At 44.2% G+C, this 19,653-nt stretch overlaps 1 protein-coding gene across 1 annotated transcript in view; it reads right to left on the minus strand.

Annotated features, from left to right (window-relative positions):
* Positions 1-19,653, minus strand: part of MYO10 (myosin X) — a 207,501-nt gene that overhangs the window by 16,210 nt on the left and 171,638 nt on the right. The window contains exons 22-28 of the mRNA XM_069492016.1: positions 15,533-15,639; positions 14,492-14,725; positions 13,442-13,487; positions 11,837-12,721; positions 10,860-10,983; positions 6,243-6,486; positions 2,350-2,445 (exon numbers count right to left, since the gene is read on the minus strand). Coding sequence (XP_069348117.1) covers positions 2,350-2,445; positions 6,243-6,486; positions 10,860-10,983; positions 11,837-12,721; positions 13,442-13,487; positions 14,492-14,725; positions 15,533-15,639 — 1,736 coding nt within the window. The remainder of the gene's footprint in view (positions 1-2,349; positions 2,446-6,242; positions 6,487-10,859; positions 10,984-11,836; positions 12,722-13,441; positions 13,488-14,491; positions 14,726-15,532; positions 15,640-19,653) is intronic.

Here is a 19,653-nt window from a genome sequence, read left to right on the forward strand (position 1 = left end):
GAAGTAGCCAAAGTACCTATAAGTACCGTATGTTCCAACTTTAGGTCAATGGAAGAACTTTCGCTCCGGGTCCCACAGACCTTTACAGACGTTTCATGATGAGGAGGAGGAGTTCCTTGAGAAATTGGCAGCAAATAATGAAACCCTCAGTTCCACCCAAAACACTTATAACAAGAATCTTTACTGAAGATCCTGTTTATAACCTAGGGTACATTCAGTCACTTTTTTTTTTTTTTTTAAAAAAAAAGTAAATTTCAAAGTGAGAAGGTTGACAATGTAAGAGTACCATCTCAGAACGACCACTTGGTGTCTATTTTTCTATGCATTCCCAGGATGGGGTTTCTAACCACTTGACAAATTGAGCAACTACAAAATGTGAGAGATGCTAGGGCGTCCTTCTTCTGTGGGGGCTCATGAGACATAGACACACACGCCCACTATTTAAGGCAGAGGGAAAGTACTCAGCATGCAATGGGATATTCAAGTGAAAAAACAGCACACGTATATAAAGGAAGGCCATGTAAATTATTTACAGCAAAGCACTAAAATCTATCTCCTGCGATTCCTGAAGGAGAAAAATATGACCAAGAGCTTGAAAATATTCAATATATACAGACTCTTTGGGAGACCACGGGAAACATCTTATCATGAATTTGCTCCAACAATTCTGGTTAACCAAAAGACAAGACTTCAGTCATTGTTTCACTAAGCTCAAAAATATCCCAAATCAAACACTAAAAAATACATTGAAGATGTAGGATTACATGGAATCACACACACAAAGGCATAAAACTTGTACTTTCAATCTGCATAGATTATACTCTTAAATTTCTAAATTTCTTCCCCTGAATCAAGTATAACTCAGAATCTGAAAGATATTTTTAAAAATGGGCTCCACTAGTCAGGGGAAAAAGTACTTGGATAAATATTCCAAATGTTAAATTTAGAAGGTTCATTATGGCACAAAACAGACAGGGCAGCTGCCAAACGCTGGGCCTATAATTCAGCCAAAAGCTGTGGGCATTCCCCAGACCACAAAAAACCACATGTGGTCTCTAGGAGTCCCAGACAGAATGATGGGCTGTAATTCCAGGGTTGCTTGTTTTTCCAGTTTGTGTTAGAATTTATGGTACAAGCAGGGTTTTAGTTTGCTCCCATGGGAAGAATTATTTTCTGGTGTCTTCACCCTTAACGTTGCTACCATGGTGTTGTATCAACCCAGAAACATTCAAAGAGCAAGGGGTAGTGAAAGGTCCTGAGAACTCACGAGAAGGTTCTAATGATTTCTGGGCTGAGAATTGAAGAATATAGGCTACTGGATGTTACCCTCATAAATCAAAAGATATTCCCTAGAGTTGCTCAGAGCAGATGACTGACACCTCAGACATAACCCTCCAGACTCACAAGGCAGCAGGAACAGAAGGGACAGACGTTCTGGCTTGTCATATCCATCATGTGACCCTGTGGTGTGTCACACTGAAGAACAAATAACAATCCTCCTTAATTTTGTGCTGTGTCTCTCCAGCACTCCAACATGGAAACCCAAGGTCCACAAAGGTTAGACACCTTTTCTACTTAGCCAATGAAGGACCCCGCTGTCCCCTAATCTTAGTCAAAAATTAAAGCTTCTTAAGAAAGAAATATAAGACACTTAATGCATCCAATCGACTGAATTGAGCTTACATATTATACTGTCCTTTCTCTGTACCCTAGTCGCCTGTTCTGCAGATGCAGATAAGGGTAATAATATTAGTACCTATCCCACAGGACTGTCATGAGACTTAAATGAGTTAATACATGTGAAACATTTAGAATATTGCCTGAAATATAGTAAGTTCTATGTAAGGTAATATCTTTTCTATTGAGTCCTTCAATATTGAGAACTTGAAGACGCTCCAAAGGCCACGGCACTGTCATTTATTTAAACAGCCACCAGTTAATGCTCTCTGCTCTCTTGATCTCTATGCGAACACAAGCTGTCCACTTTCAAAGCTCAGAAGCCTCCAGAGGGTGGGTTTTCAGCTTCACGTGGCTGCACAGTTTGCACACGCTGCTAGTGACAATGCGTGCCTGAGCCGAGATAACAAGGCGTCTGTCTAGAGGCGTATGAGGCTAGAAGTCCCGAACCTCGTACTGTACTTGAACACATCTGCCAAGGCGAGTATCCCCCAAGGGACGAGTACACATCTTATGACCTTCAGTTCTTCAACCGTCCTAATAGAAAAACCCAACTAGAAAATCAATGAACACCTTTTCAAAGCCAGTAGGGTGAACAGTGCTCTGTGTGATGCTCACACCTGTGCACGAGGGAGGATGTGGGTAAGACGAAGTCGACAGCGCAGACCTCACCTGGCATCTTCTGGAGACTCCGCAATCAGGTGAAAGGTCCTGTCGGCCATGACGATGTCGATCCCGTTCTCCTTGCTGGTGTTGTCTATGATCTCTCTGCACAGGAGCAAAAGCCACAAGTGCACATTAGGAGCACAGAATTCTCAATAATAACCGAGGAAGGCAAGTTCATGAAACTAATGACTGAGTTGGAAATGGTTACGAAAGAAATTGTGTACAGTCGGCCTCTGTATCTGTGAGTTCAGCATTTGTGGGTTCCACATCTGCGGACTCAACCAGCAGTGCAGCAAGATATGAAGCCAATAAAATCCCCACAAATTAGAAAACAATGCCATATAACAACTATTTACATGGCATTTACATCACACTAGGTATTATAAGTAATCCAGAGATGATTTAATATATGGGAGAATATGCACAGGTTACATGCAATTACTCCACCATTTTATATCCGGGACTTGAGAATCTGAGGATTTTGGTATCCGTGGGAGGTAGGGGATGGGGTGGTGGTCCTGGAACCATACAGAGGAGGACTGAACCCACAATTCTTTCCTTTAGAAATGATGAAGATTCCCTCTAGGGGGAGCCAGGCTCCTCTCTGGTGTTCCCCTGCCTTCTCTAGCGATGGGCTTCTCTTCCCTCACGCTGGCCCCCCAATGCCGGCCCCCGCTCAGGCCCAGAGACACTTGGGGCAGCAGCACCCACTCCTCTGCAATGGAAAGACACCCCAAAGGCGCCCTGGTGTGGTGTGAGTCCTTTCCCTGGCTCATCACAGCTTTCCATCGCAGTTTAAGGCCTTGGCCAGGGTCCGACCTACTCTGCCTGATACACACTTGTTGTTTCCATTAGGGCTTCTGGGGGTGAAGAGAAGGTTCTTAAGACCATCTTGATCTCATCCCAATCCTCCGTAAACAACATTAGAGGAATAAAATTGGTGGACCCAGTTAACAAAATCAGGGTAAAACACTAGCAGATGTTAGGATCAGACCAGAGATGGTAATACATTTGATGAAGAAGGGTCTTTTGGATAAAGCCAGCTTGCCTTGATAACTAAAGCAGTACAAATGTTCACAATGAAACATTTATTTTATGGCAACAAAACTAAACAGTCTAACCAGCCAGAAAAAATAAATATTAGACTGAGATAAAATATTTGTTTAAAAAATTGAGATGGAATTTGAGGAGGAGTGGTCTGCGGACCTCCTCTGAGCGGAAGCAGAGAAGTGACCCCAGGGTCTGGCAACGAAGCCTCCTGGGCAGGTCCATAATCCCCAGGGAAGACTGTCCTCACTGTGTCAGGGTGGACAGACCACTTTCCCTCTCGGGAACCTGGACACCTCGTGGAGGGGGTGAGACCTTATGATCTAGCCGTAAGGTGGTGGTTCTGAACCACAGTGGCCCCTCAGAACCCAGGGAAGGCCCCCCCGGGGTTGGGGCCAGGGTTTTGTATTCTTAAAATGCGTCCCTGAGATAGGGAAGGGAAGGGAAGGGAAGGATGATGACGTCAGGGCTACAGCAATGTAGCTGGGTCCTAACTCAGGACTCCCCCTACAAGCCTGAAGTTCAAAATAATAAAGCAAACATTCCGGAGATCTGTTCATAGTGCCTGCATCTTAAAAGGAGGTAGGAAACATCTTGCCATATCACAAAGCAAAGGAGATACCTAAAACCACCGGGATTACATCGAAAAGACAAAGGAACGTGAAAAGGCTCCTCCTGGCCAAGATGGGGCTAATGTGAGCATCCCTGAGAATAGCTGCAATGGCTACAAACCGTTTCATGTGAGAACATCCATGAGCTCCTGGTGATACTTGGAAAAATAAATTAATTAAAACAGCTGGGGGGGATGAGGAGAGGTTGATTAATGGGTACAACTATACAGTTTGACAGAAGAAACAAGACCTGGTGTTCGACAGACCAATAAGGTGTCTACAGAGTACAATAATCTACTATGTATTTCAAAACAGCTAGAATTCAAGAGAAATAAACTAGGAAGAGGAACCTGTTAATGCACCGATATTCAATCAGTGAAGTCCAGCAACCACTGCATAAATGAGCTAGCATCTTCGATTACAGAGAGCAAGTGAAAGACTAGATGGAGAGGGCATCTATAAATAAAAGAGACTTGAGTATCTGAAAAGCAATGACTAAGTCTAGATCTTACTTGGATTCCTGAAGAATGAAACTATAAAACCAACCCAAACCGATAAGAGCGCTACCACCTCCATTTATAAGGCAAATGGCTGGAGTGTGGGTGATATAAGAAATTTATATTATTTTCAAATGTGATAATGGTATTGTGGTTATGTATTAAAAAGAATCCCTAAATGAATACTAAAATGTTTACAGATGAAATTACATGATGTCAGAGACTTGCTGTAAAAGAAAGAAGTTTGCTGGGGCACCAGGCTGGGTAGGACAGTGGAGGCCACACTCTTGGCCGCGGGTGCGCGGCCCCTGGAAGCTGCATAATGAGTACATGGGTTTTGTTTTATTCTTCTACCTACTCTTGTACACGACTGAAGTTTTCTATAATAAAATGTTTCGAAATATAAAATGGAAAAACAGGATCTTAATGGGTAAAACCCTAACAACTCATTGTCCCTGTTCCACAGCATGTGACAGCAATGGCAGAGTAAGAGCTCCTGTTTCTATAATGCAGGGTAATTGTGACAGAGTACCTGAAGAACAGAGCTTTATCAAGCAGCACACACACGGAGTTGCGAAAGAAATATACACCAATTTACTCTGGTGAGAGTCAATACCAATGCCGCCACCTGCTGCCTCTCTGTGTTGGTGGCGCCTTCTATAGGATGAATAAGGAGAACATTACGGGATGTGGGCTGGGAGAAGGTGGCAGGAGGCGACAGAGCTGAGCCTGGCTGTGAACACGTGTTATTGCAGGATTCAGACCTGAGTTCCCACAAACCCACTCCTCTGCCTAATGAACCCCAAAGGGGCAGCCTGGAAAAGTCCAACACTCCGCTGTCTGCACAGACATGATTTGCACTTAAAATCAAATACATAAAAGACTTTCCTCTCCTCATTTAATTTTCCACTTTCCAATGAATAATTTTCTGAAGTTGCTGATGCTGGCTGATTAGAAACATTTTTCACTCTCGAGTCTCATGACTTCAAGCGTCTCAAAACTTATTTTACCAGTTTTCTAAATATTTGTGGTCACTCAGTTTTGAGTGGAGTATACCTACAGGTTATCGTCAAGCAAGTTTTCAGCCTTAGTATCTGGGTTGCCCAAGAAAACCAGCTGCCTCTAACAATTTTTTGAAAACATCACTTAATTTTCTATAAAAATAATAGGCCCTCAATAGTCCAAAGCTTTGGGATGGCAGAAAAAGGGGTTGTGTTGGATTCCAAGACCAGCCCTGTTCCTCTCATTGCTGGGAATAGGAGTGGCTACCATATTTAACATTGGTAGAAGACAAATGATTCTTTCAAAAAACACCTCCAGACTGTCAGTCTGCTTCCAATTTAGCTAATTTATCTGTTGGCAACAGCTGGATTGAGGAATTGCAAGTGATACGTTAACCCATAAAAAGACTCTCAACCAGTTGTTCCACATTCACATCATTCTTCCTGCAAACAGACAATCTCATTTCCAATGGGCTACTTCTGTGTCCAGCTGGCCATCTTCCAAATGAAAGCCACACGTCTGAGTGTAATCACAAAAAGCAAGTCACTCACAGATTAAGTTTTGCTTCCCAGTTCCCTAATAATTCAATCCACTGAGCTGAATTATCGGGACTCACTGAATACCCACCCCAGGCTACTGTTGTAAGGAACTTGCACAGTGCAGTCCTCTGACCACTGGCGTAAATGATCAAGCCACCCAGAGCACCACCCACAGGGGCCACACCCAGGCACCAGCGACATACTTGGCCGTCCGCACTTCTACGGTGCCCTTGAGCTTCTCCTCACTGTCATTCTCAAAGTACATCAGCTTGGACTGGCGGAGGACAAACCAGCGCTTCTTCCAATTTCTCCTCGACAGCGTGGAGGAGCCTCCGCCTTTTTTGTGAAGCCATCCTTGCTTGAGGGCCTCTTGTTTAGAGCGGAACCACAAGAAGGTTTCGTCCTTGAGGACGCACCAGCGGCGCTTCCAGGAGTTCATCAGGCCACCTGTTTTCCCCAAAATTGGGTAGAGAAAGGTTTAAGAAAAGTCAATCAAATCAGAGGACAACAACCTCCAGAGCAGGTCCTAAGGCCTATCTTTATCCCCAGCTGAAACAGAGACCCCCCAGTGAAGGATGCACCTGAGCTCATGTTCAGGGTGCACTGGACAGATAATCAAACCAGGCTGGCTGATCACACAAGAATATTGTCCCTTCCTCTTACCCAAGGCAGCTCCTACTCACTTAGCTGAGACATTTTTGTAAGGAGCTAACAGAAAGGCAAGTAAAGAACTGACACTCTAACCCAGGAATGAGTCAGTCATTTTCATATGCATTTCCAAATGCCCAGAGAGGGGAAATTATTTTAAAATGCTGTCAAAGTTTATGTTTCCTTCCTTATTTGATCAATGTGGGAACAAGAATTATCAGCAATTCCAGAGTTTACCAATAAAGCCTAACTTACATAGGAAAAGAAAACATGGCTTTTTGGATAAACACATCTTTTTAAAAAAAACATCATCATCTGAAAATGGTTTATAGATATAATGTTTAAGATTGAGATTATGAAAAAAAGCAACAGTCTAAACTGCATTGTGATTGAACTTAAAAAAAATAGAAAATATAGCTGCAGTTTATCTAGTGGAAAACTTCTTTTGGTTGAGAGAAATTAGACAAGAAAATACAGATGTTATAGGATAAAAAATATTTCTATACTCTTCCAGCAAGGTAATTTTATCTTAGTATTCTAGATTCTCCAAGGGCGTTCAAGAGTGACATCTTACCACCATCATTCAAAAATCCATTCCTATTACAAAAGTGCCCAACCGTTATTTTTTTGATCAACTACTAATAAAAATAAGAGACACTTAAACATGGCTATCTAAAGTATTAATAAAATACTTTCCTTTTATAGATTGAAAAATAAATATGAAACAGACCTTTCCAGATTTCTTCAACAATTACAGATCTAGGCCTTATTTTGGAACAAATGAAGTCACGATGCCACTGGTTTGCAATCAGTGTGCAAAGGACAGATAGTGCATTTGCTTGCTGAACTATATAGATGGCTCTCCCTTGTATCCAAAGCATTCCCTGCTCACAATGTCCCTAGCTGAGACATTGCTGGTGATCATGCCAAGCTCCAGAGCTGTTTCCTAGCCAACAGCAAACTTGCTAAGCACTGCTAGAATGAAACATTACTAGTTGGTTTTTTTTTTTTTTTTTTTTTTTTCCTTGATATAGAGTCTCACTCTGTTGCCCCTGGTAGAGTGCAGTGGTGTCATAGCTCACTGCAACCTCAAACTCCTCAAGTGATCCCCCTGCAGTCTCCAGAGTAGCTGAGACTACAGGTGCGTGCCATGATGTCTGGCTAATTTTTCTATTTTTAGTAGAGATGAGGTCTTGCTCTTGCTCAGGTTGGTCTCAAACTCCTGAGCTCAAGCAATCCTCCTGCCTCAGCCATCCAGAGTGCTAGGATTACGGGCTTCAACTACCGTGCCTGGCCATTACTAGTTTTTTGATTTGTGACTTTAATCTGGGTTTCTTAAAACAAGCCCAGAGGAAAATGTAGTGCAAACTTATTCTATTATCTTATCGTCTTTAAATGATAAAGCTTACTCACAGTGGATTCAAAGATTAGAACAGTCATCACAATAGCCCTCATCGATAGTTTATTTAATCTGTTGCTAATCTGTTATTAATAGCACTTACTCCCTACAATTCCTCTACAATGCCCTTCCCTCTACAATTCCAGGTACTCTCTTGACACTTAACCATTTAGAGAATCTGATCAGGGCTATTAATTTCCTAATTGCAAACACCTTTAGTAGGTTGTTTAGCTGGTGAAACTCATATACACCCATAAAATATGGGTCTGTCCAGAAAGTATCCAGCCACGTAATAAGAAAAACGGTGACATTTATTTAAGACGATACTAGATATAAGAAACACTGTACACAGGATCATGACACCTCAGTCCCCTTCAAAGTAGGCACCCTGGGTCCTCACACAGTTCTCCCAGCATCTCTTAACCTAACCCACACACATGCAATACTCTCAGGTGTTCTGCCTGTTGCAGGCCTTCCAGAATGTGGGTCACTTTCAACAGATTCTCAGCCATCTTTGAAGCATTTATGCCACACATTTATTTGCGCTGCACTCACTCATTGCATTGCCCCTGAATCATCCAAATAGTTTCTGCGGAGGAATATTCAAGCTTAATGCAAAAATTTGACGCAGACTCGTTGCTCTACTTGCTCAGTCATTTAGAATGCTACAGCCACACAGCACACACGCTCACTCAACGCCACCTAGTGCCCCACTGACTAGTACAGTGACACAGTGACGTGGTCACACATGCGCATCCCAGTCCACTCTCCTTGGCTGTCAGCTTATATCCATGTCTCGCAAACCGTTCTCGTTCTATTAACAATGGCTGGATACTTTCCGGACAGACCTCCTATAAGCTGGTGACTGTATTTTCTTTTTCATTGGTTTCTCTGAAAAGTTTTGGCCCTAATTTATTAAGTCTCATTACAGATTAAATGATATTGCATTTATACAATAATTTCTTTCATTAAGAGATGCCAAGAACCTCACCAGCTTGCCTTCTTGAACTCTGATTTAATACTTTGAATATCTTTACTTTTTTCCTAATCTTGTTTTAATTATACAACTATGCAATAAATCAATATCACACATTAAAACAGTGACATTTGAGGTAGTTTTATTTTATTTTTAGAGATAAGGCTGGTCTTATACTCCTGGCCTCAACCGATCCTCCCACCCCAGCCTCCTGAGAAGCTGGGACTGAAGGCATGAGCCACCACGCCTGGCTATTATAGAAAATTTTAAAGCAAATTTCAGGGACTAAAACTTGATTGGAGAAGGAGAAATCTATTAATAATAAAAATAGCTCAGATGGCTTCTAGCTGAGAAATGTTTGATGCTGTGATTAGATACTTATTGGACCATTAGGTTCTGATTTGTGATGACATTTTTTCCCTTGTCAGGTAGTCCGATGGTGGTTACATCACTTGGCTAGACTCCCTCAATTTTTTTCATTCCAACATTTCTATAAAAATCTGCACCAACCCGTGATTTCGGACAACAAAAAAGTCTCCCCTGCACCAGACCTGTTGGGGATTTCATGAGCACCCCGGGGACCTGAGCTGAGAAGGGCAGAACTTTGAAAGGCAAATGATGGATATAAGTCACAAGAGCCAGGTTTTAGAAGAGGAGCAGATATAACAAAAAAGGAATCAAACAAACAAAAAACCTATAAGTGAATAAGAACAGAAAAAAATACTAAGGACAACAAAAGAAAGACATAAGAAAAAAGATAAATAAGACAACAGAAGAGAGAAGCAAAGAAACATAAGAAACAGGGAAAGGGAACACAGAATAAAGGAGTTTTTCATGGAGGGGAGAGAAGAAGAAGAGGACAAGTGAATGAAGAAAGATAGCAGTAGAAAGGAAAGTGAAGAAAAAAGTTGGAGAAAAATTTTAAAAACTTTGAAGATGGCAGAAAGCAAGAAAAGGGAGACCTGGGGACAAAGGTTCTTGTACCCCTGCCCCACACCCCAGTTTGTGACTCTTCCCCCATCTAGTCTAGGGCCATGCAAGAAACAAGGTGGTCCCTCTTTTGACCGTCCATGTAAAACTCCTGCCAAACACTGGTGATGATCGCAGTTTCTTATGATCCCTGTCGCTGAGTTAGGAGTCAGAGTCAAGACATGAATAAGGAATGAGCCTGAAGTCCTAATTAAATAATCTTCCAAAAGGAGTATGCCTCAAAGGCTCCACGTGTTAAGGTTCCACACAGAACATTCAAAGTTTAATAGCAATTAAAATATATAATGAAAATTCTCATCACACAGTAGGTGTAGTGAGCAGTTTAAGCAAGCTATGGGTCTCTACCAATTATAGCAGCAGCAGCACACACACTGGTTTGTACGTGTGTGTGAGAGAGACTTAGAGTGAAAGAGAAGGAGGGAGGGAAAGGGAGAGAAGAGAGCAGAAAGGAGAAAGAGAGGAAGGAAGAAATGAAAAGAAACATGGATGAGATAGGGAGAGGCAGGGAGGAGAGACAGATTGAAATGGAGGCAGTGGCTGCAAACGCTTCGTCCTCCCACTGTGTATAAATCCAGGGGCGTCAAAGCTACGTGCATCCTGGTAGGATTACGTCACCCACGTTACAGCCACGTAACACCAGTGTGGCACGGTGTCCTCCATTCCCCTTAGTGGCCCAACACGGAGCTGAGTGGTCGGTAGAGTAACTTTCCCAGTCCCCGTCACTCAGCTCAGGGAAAACAACAGTTTTCCATTCAGTTTTCCATTGCTCTCCCCGCAACCCGGGCTCCGGGGCGGCTGCAGTCGTACCTTTCATGTACAGAAAGCTGTGGAAGTACGGCAGCGTGACACAGCTGTACACAGAGTCGCGCCGGTAGGAAAGTTCATCGTCCGTATCAAACCTTGAATCAAAGTCCTCTTCACTATCTTCAAACTGGACAAGGAGAGAGCAAGAACCAACCGTGAGCAAAAAGGACAGAAAGCAAGTAACGAAATACCCACCATTGAGAAAACAAAGATGACTGAAAAGAAGCAATACTTCTGATCCGTAACAACACTACAGAGCGTGGCAATCAAAGGAATCCAGAATTACAAAATACCAACCTTTAAAGTCAAATAGTCAGTTGAACTAAGATATAAAACACAAGATGCACTTTAATGCAAAGGCTGTCTATCCTAAAATACACACTGCTCTCTAAGGCTGTAATTTTAATCAAACCATGCAAGAGTTAACCTCTTTTGAACTACTACGCTAAAAATATTTCCAAGCATTTGAAAGTCAAGAGAGTATTCAATGCGTGACCAAAGGGGAAAAATAAAAGGAAACAAATGACAAATAAATCCAGAAACTGGAAAGAGGGTATTTATGCCCCAAAGATCCCTCCCGCACAACCAGTATAAGAAATAATATTTTGCGATGTGGATGCTGAAGTTCCAGTAAGGAAATTTCTCCAAGATGCCCTTGGCCAGGCTGGTTCCAGTTTGGTGTGTGCCTCGTTTCCCAACGTGCCACACGGAGAAGCTAAAGGCTCCACGAAAGGAGCTGACATGGTCAGGCCATGGGCACAATTCGGTTCTGGGCTTTGTGCTCACTGCAAAGGACACATCAAAGTTCCACTTACAAATGCCATGGCTTTTGGAAAGAGAAAGGCGGTTAAGATTATCTCTAAGACCACGGCTTTGAAATGTTTATACATCCCAGGGGGGAATGTCTTAATTCCCTGGGGATGCACCAGGGCTGGGGATAACTGACCCCACGTCCAAGGCGGACACTCAGGGGTACTCACCGAGGACTGCGCGCCCTCGGAGCTGAACCGATAGGCGCCCGAACTGTTGTAGGTCCCCACGGAGCAGCGGTAGTCCGGGGACCACTGGCTGCCGTAGGAGTTGGAGAAGGTCACGCTGCTGCCAGAGGTGATGGCGCCGTCCTCGTAATCGTCCTGGTCGTAGTCGTAGTCGCCGTCGGGGGAGGGGAGGTCGCCGGTGCCCTGGGGCAGGCAGTAGGTGGACTCGCCGCTGGAGGAGTTGTGCAGGCTCGCGGAGTCGTGCGCCGCTGCGGCCGGGAGCACCGTGCTGTCCGCGCTGGGGCTGGCGGCCACCACCGTGTCGTTCATGTACGGGTCCTCCTCGGACGAGTCGTCGCTGGTCCGGATGCCGCTTGTGCGCTGGTCCGAGTGGCCGTGCTCGCTGGGGTTGGGGGAGTCCTTGAAGGCGTCGTCGTCGGCCTCGAAGCCCTCGTCCACCTCCTCCTCCGGGTAGGGCTGGCTGAAGTTGAAGTTGGGCTTGTCCCCGCACGCGCTCCCGGCCAGCTCGCTCACCTCGCCCGGAAACTCGCTGCCCACCGACAGGGAGCGCTCGATGTTGCGGACGCACTCGTCGATCTCGTCGAAGTTGAGGGACTCGAGGAACTCCTGGGCGGCGCGGCACGCGTCCTCCTCCAGCCTGCGGAGCTCCTGGTCCCGCAGCTGCTGCAGCTTCTGCAGGGAGGCCTCGGTGAGCGACAGCTCCTGCTGCTCCTTCATGCGCTGCAGGTCCTCGATTTCCTTCTCCAGGCGGAGGATCTCTTCCACCTGCTTGTTTTCCTTCTGCTTCTCCAGCTCGCGGGTCAGTTCCGCTTCCTTCCGACTCTTCTGCAAGGCTTCGAGTTCTTGCTGCTTTCTGGCTTCTTCCTCCTGGGTAGAAAGGGAAGGTAGATTTTAGAATGCTTCATGACAAAAAGTGCCAGCGCCGTCCCCCAGCCCACCTTTGCAACCAGGATGAGATGTGGCTGTTATGAGCTGAACTGGGTCCCCCACGCTCACAGGATGATGTCCTAACCCCCAGTACCTCAGAATGCGGCTGTATTTGAAGATAGGGCCTTTAAAGAGGTGATTAAATGAAGCCATTAGGGTGGGCCCTAATCCAAGCTAACTGGTGGTGTCCTTATCAAAAGAGATTAGGACACAGACACGAGGGACACATATGCACAGAGCAAAGACCATGGAAGGACCCAGGGAGAAGCTGGTCCCCTGCAAACCAAGGAGAGGGGCCTGAGCGGAAGCCAAACCTGAGGACACCCTGATCTTGGACTTCCGGCCTCCAGACTATGAGAAACTCAGTTTCCATCATTTAATCCACCCAGTCTGTGGTGTTTTGTTATGGCAGGCCTAGCAAACTAACACACTGGTTCTACTGGTTTAGAGAAATTATGCTATTGTGATTCACACTAAAATCTTAGACATTCACAAGCTTTACCCAATTGCAATGGATCAGAAATTGCATCGTGAACATTTCCGCTCAAGTTGTTCTTCCTCTATTTTTTTACTCCATTTGTTTTGAATCCTAGAGTCCAAGCATTAGAAGTGGGAAGGAAGCAGAGAACTGAGAGGCCAAATTGTCACAGCATTCATTACCTGCTGGGCGCGGAGCTCCGCTTCTCTTTGCAATCTCTCTCTTTCTCTAAAAATAGTAAAGAAAAAAGAAGTGAAAATCAATAATAACAATAATCCTAGAACCACTTTTCAGAGAGATCTAACTTCTTTCTTAATTATTACTTTTTTTAGAGACGTGGTCTCACTCTCACACAGGCTGGAGTGCAATGGTGCAATCATAGCTCATTGTAGCCTCAAACTCCTGGACTCAAGCAATCCTCTCACCTCAGCCTCCCTAGTAGGACTACAGGCACATGCCACCATCCCCAGCTAAATTTAAAAAATTTTTTTGTAGAGACAGGGTCTTGCTATGTTGCCCAGGCTGATCTCCAACTCCCAGCCTCAAGTGAGCCTCCTGCCTCAGCCTACCAAAGTGCTGGCATTACAGGCGTGAGCCACTGCACCTGGCCAGATCTAACTTTTTAAAACAGCTCTGCTAAAGACAGAAAGCATTGGCCGGGCGCGGTGGCTCACGCCTGTAATCCTAGCACTCTGGGAGGCCGAGGCGGGTGGATTGCTCAAGGTCAGGAGTTCGAGACCAGCCTGAGCGAGACCCCGTCTCTACTAAAAATAGAAAGACATTATATGGACAACTAAAAATCTATATAGAAAAAATTAGCCGGGCATAGTGGCGCATGCCTGTAGTCCCAGCTACTCAGGAGGCTGAGGCAGTAGGATCGCTTAAGCCCAGGAGTCTGAGGTTGCTGTGAGCTAAGCTGACGCCACAGCACTCACTCTAGCCTGGGCAACAAAGTGAGACTCTGTCTCAACAAAAAAAAAAAAAAAAAAGACAGAAAGCATGAAGGTCAGAGCCTCTTCCTGGGTTTATTTTAATCTACGCATGAATAAAAATATACAGAGAACTGAGTCTTCCCTGCTGCCAAGGAATTTTATAGTCTAGCTGCCAAGAGTTACTGTTTCAAATAATAGGTTCTGCAGTATCCACTGGGAATTCTTGCTGCATAGATAGACATTGAACATAAAACTCAAAATGTATCCTTTTGTTTCTTCCAAGCAAGAAAGATACTATACCTTTCTTCTTCCTCTTTTTTCTTCTTTTCTTCTTCCTCCCGTCTCCTTTTTTCTTCCTGCTCCCGTTTCTCTGCCAGCAGCTGTCTGTAAACTCTGCGTGCAATCTGACCTCTGAGTTGCTTCTGGAAAACTATGGCTGCTTTTTTCAGGTGCAAAAATCTCCTCCTTAGAAGGAATGCTCTATAATTCTTCTGTATGATCACTACACAATAAAGGACCTTTCTGTATTGCTTTCTGAAGAGGAAAAGAAAACGAGACTAGCCGCTGAGGTAATGAGGCTTGAGCTACTCAAATGAGCTCACAGTAAGGAGACGAGACAAAGGAAGAGGACCTAGTTTTGGAATTATACCCTCATTATGGAGACTAGAGAGAATAAGGAGGCCCCTCCGGTCAAAACAAAACAGAAGAAAAACAAAAGAATAATAACAAACGAAAACTAAAGTAAGAACCCTATCACTATCTTGGCTAAATAAACACACAACCTCTAATGTAGACTTTGAATCGTCTTGGCAGGAAGTTGGGTAAACAGGACCAAAATGGATTTGAAATATTCTTGTGTTCATACAAAAAAAAAAAAAAAAATCACAGCAGGATAGCTTCGTACTTCAGAAAGTTTAAGAGTGGGGTTTCATGTGGCATGATGTTCTGCACAATGGACAGAACGAAAATGCTAAACTAAAAGGAGAGGAAGCTGCCTCATTCTGCAAACAGCTGGAGAATGGGCCTCTAGCAGACAAAACGTGAACAGTGGGGCTGCAGCAGCTTCAGTACGTGATGCAGAGGAACTAGGTAAACGATTTAAATATCACAGCAGAGTTCCCGAATGTAGCCATTGTTCTAACTGAGGCGTCGAAAAATGCTGAGCACCCTTTCCTACTTTCTGCCTGGGTCAGGCAAACTAGGTTTCTGGCACGGCTACTTAGGCGGCCTGACCTGGGACTCCTCTCAAAGCAAACGACTCAGGCTACTCCGCTGGGGACACACATGGAGGAAGGACCCCTCCTGGTGCCTAATGCCTTGTCCTCTCGGTGTAGTCCTTACCGTGCCAAGTAGCCTAAGACGTGGGCCCGAATCACCATGGCCGCGCGGGTAACTTCCTCCTCCCGCTGTTTCTCCAGTTTCTGCTCCAAGGATTCTCGAAGGAAGACCTGCCCAGGAGGGAGTCACATGTCAGAAGCAAAGAACGTGGCTGGTAGAAGGAAGGCATTTCTGAGTCAGAGATTTCTTTTGGGGGCAAGGTTTTTCTCTCCTTAAGTCTGCTCCAAACTCACACAACTAAGCTTTCTAGAATAGGGCTTTTTAAACGTCCCATCTGTGATAGGCTAATGTAGCTGCAAATCCGATAAAGATATATTACAAGATAGGAAAAACAAAAAGGATATATAAATACAATTCCCATTTTTTGGTTATTATTATCATTAGATTCAATAAGCATGACTGCCAAATTGCTATCAAAGTTTCTAAACATTTATCTCATTGTGGGCTGGGACAAATATTAATTGTTCATGGACTAGTACTGGTTCTACATTAAGTCTAAGTAGTAACAGATTCAGAGATACAGAAAGAAGAGGGAGGAAGGGAGGGATTCCAGGAAATTTCTAAAACATTATTTTGCTGTCACATGGAAACCCTCTCTTCATGCCTACTAAGTGATCACCATCAGAGAATCTTGGATTCAACAGCTTAAATGCACCTAAAATACTGACGTTAAGAATATAATTCTGAAAACCGAGTTTGAAATGAGAACTGAACTATTTCAGCTCCATCTTGGTCCAGCTGTCATAAGTACAGCAGAATTGGAACTAAATCAATTGCAGCTGTTTGCTCGCCGATTTCTGGGAACGGGCACCTCAATCTTACGCCTGTCAAATAAGGTAAGTATGTCTGCTAATTGGCACTTTGCATCAGAATTCCTAGATTTTGAAAAGATATGAAAATATTAGGACCCTCCCTTAATCAAGGTAGTTTTTAATTTTATCATTTCAGATTTAATACATGCATAAGAAGTTTTGAATTATTCCCTAAAAAAACTAGTGCCCAATATTTTTATGCTTTTTTGTTAACAGTCAGCATAGAGGCATTTTGGTGCCTCCACAGTTTTTTACTTTATGCTCCCATGAGTCATTCTTGCCTGTAGTGGTGCATTATGTTCCATTTTTCTCAATGGCACATTTTTCCAGACTCTCTGCTCTGTCTCCTCCATGACATTTGGGCAAAAAAGCAAATAGAGTCCTACGACCTTGTGACTCACAGAAGCCATACCTATCCCTGCTTTGGGTAAAACTCTACTACAAATAATTCTCCTGGGAAAGCTTTTCATACAGTCCTCTCCCTATAATTGCAATTAATATGCTCTGTTGATACAAGTATGAAGCCTGCTGGGTGTGATAATGATTAAATATGGACAGAAATAGGAATTCTCTCTATTTATCAAAACCGGGTATCAAAAGCAGTTTTCAAAGACTGGACTTTAAAGAAATATTTAAGCTTCTCTTTGAGATTATTTTTTGGTATTACATATTTTACTCTAATGCTTTTGCTCTTGTGAGTGTTTAAAAGGAAAAGTAATAAAGTCAACCCTCGGGGAAGAGTTGTGGTGGTGACACAAGGCAACAAGAGTGTCGATTCTCATGAGCGACACATGTATGAGGTGAACAAATGGAAACCTTTATGAGGGAACAAAGGTGTTCTCTACCAGCACAAGTCAAAAGAATGTCTTGGTTGGAATCGGAATCAGAGAAATACTTGCTTTAGCGTAAACTTTAATAACAAGACAGCTCTTCTGCTCCGCCTGTTACATTATACTCCACACCTTTACCTACAGTCTCCTTCACTAACCTGAGGGGCAAATAAATGGAGGAAAACGCTGTTAGAGACCTGATCTGGTTCATTAAGAACATTCATCCTTAATTTGTGCGACAACATGTGGACAGTGTTGCAGTGAGTCCTTGTGTCGTGTCACCGTGTGCCCAGGACTCGGCCAAGACTGAGTCAGTGTGACCCAGCGGCTGGAACGAGGCCCTGCTGAGCAAGTTAGGAAAGGGCCGGGACCCGCTCAGGTGCTGCTTGGCTGAACTTGACTCAGTATCCAACATGAACAATTTTATGTGGCTCTTCTTCACCTTCATCTTAGACAGCGTAAGATCCTATGGATTATTCCAGCACTCTGTCTTTATAAAAATATTAATACCTCCCACAGGCTTCACTGCCATAGAATGCAGGAAGGAAGGTCTGGCAATGAGTTCCAGAGGGTCAGCAAAGCGAAAGTCTCCGGTCTGGAGGAGTCCTTGAGGCCAAGGAAAAGTCAAAACCAGAGAAGAAGAGGGGAGTGGCTGCCCACCTCAGCCACCCTAAATGCAACGTCTCAGTGGGGAAGGACATCACAATCGCGGGGACAGGCTGTTCCACGGAGCCTGGCACAGGCAGCCTCCCTGCTCTAGAAATGCTTCTCTCGTCCTCCAGGTAAGAATTCTTGCCTTGCAAGGACTACACAGGTCTGTATCATCCAGCCAATTAGGACCTGGGGCCATGTTTAATTTGCTGCTTTCAACACTGGCCACATTTCCCTCGGTTGTGTAAGTACCACGGAAATGCCTTTGCCAGAAGACCCGGAAGTTCACGAGCGGTTAAAGGCTTTAAATGTAAAGACCTTCTGGTGGCAACACACACTGAAACAAATGTTAGCAAATAATTAAACGGAATGTTGGTCAAGGTCAAAGCCATCTAGAGGACAGTTTAAATGCTTTAATGTTTGCATTTACTTCCTAATGTTTCTGGGACTGATAAGCTTCCATCCAACTTCTGCTTTCAACTTTTCACCAGTTAAAACTTAACTGCGCTTTAAAGATTTCCTCTTCTTGAATGCTTCCCTGATCCTTTCAAATCCACAGGGATTTCTCTTCTGGAGAAGCTGTCTCCTTACTCCTTAAAGAGATGGTGTTGTTTGATTTAGCTCATCTGTTGCATGTAGCTGTCTTATCTTCCAGCAACACAGTAAACCGAGGACAACACCCATGTCTCTGTGTCCTCTGCTGGAAATGAAGCTGGATTGGTACTTGGAGCTCAGAGAAGAGACTGTTAATGTCTGGGGTGCGTCATAACAATCTTTGATGCTACTGCACTGTACAAGGCAGTGAGCTAGGAGGGGGCATTATGAGCTTATAGAGAATGCAATTTGTTTTTGACTAAAAAAAAATCAGAGCAGACTATATTGCACCAACAAGAGCTCCACTTGAGCCATTTTCTTTAGAAAGTTTTCCTTGAGTGAATAAATATACGACAACATCCTTGTGTTACCCCTTACGGTTTTTCAGCACTTAACAGATATTGACTGCGCTCCTACTGTGCGCGCTGTGTAGAAAAAACAATTAATTCTACGTTCTCCACTGGGTGACTACGAGAAGTCAACAGCAAGATAGCATGACAGCCTGTTAGGTGTTACAACCGGGCTAAGAAGAGGATGGCCTGAGATGACAGAGGAGGGGGTTTAACCCAGTTTAGGGGTGCAATGAAGAATGTCAAAAAAGGATTCCTGCCAGGTACGGTGGCTCATGCCTGTAATCCTAGCACTCTGGGAGGCTGAGGTGGGAGGATCACTTTAGCTCAGGACTTCCAGACCAGCCTAAGCAAGAGTGAGACCCCATCTCTACTAAAAATAGAAAAATTAGCCAGGTGTAGTGGTGTGCACCTGTAGTCCCAGCTAATCAGGAGGCTGAGGCAGGAGGATTGCTTGAGCCCAGGAGTTTAAGGCTGCAGTGAGCTATGATGATTCCACTGCATTCTACCCAGGGAAACAGAGAGACTGTCTCAAAAGAAAAAAAAAAGAAAAAAGATTCCTGTCAAAGTCTACATCTAAGCCAAGACCTAAATGAAGAGTTGGCTAAGGCAGAAGTGAGATCCCAGGAGAGTAAGATCCCAGGAGACAGACCTATCAACCTGGGACAGGTACACCCTCAGGTGACCCCCCCAGTGCCTTCTGCCCTTGTTCAATCCTCCCGAGTGTGGGTGGAACCTGTGACTTGCTTCTAGCCAACAGAATATGGCAAAGGCAATGGGATGTCACTTCTGTGGTTGCACTACATTAAATGAGACTCCGTCTGTCTTGGACTGGAGCAGCAGATTCTCCTGCTGGCCTTGAAGAAGTGAGCTGCTGTGTTGTGAGG

This window comes from Eulemur rufifrons, chromosome 17, assembly GCF_041146395.1.
Source record: "Eulemur rufifrons isolate Redbay chromosome 17, OSU_ERuf_1, whole genome shotgun sequence".
NCBI classification, from domain to species: domain Eukaryota; kingdom Metazoa; phylum Chordata; class Mammalia; order Primates; family Lemuridae; genus Eulemur; species Eulemur rufifrons.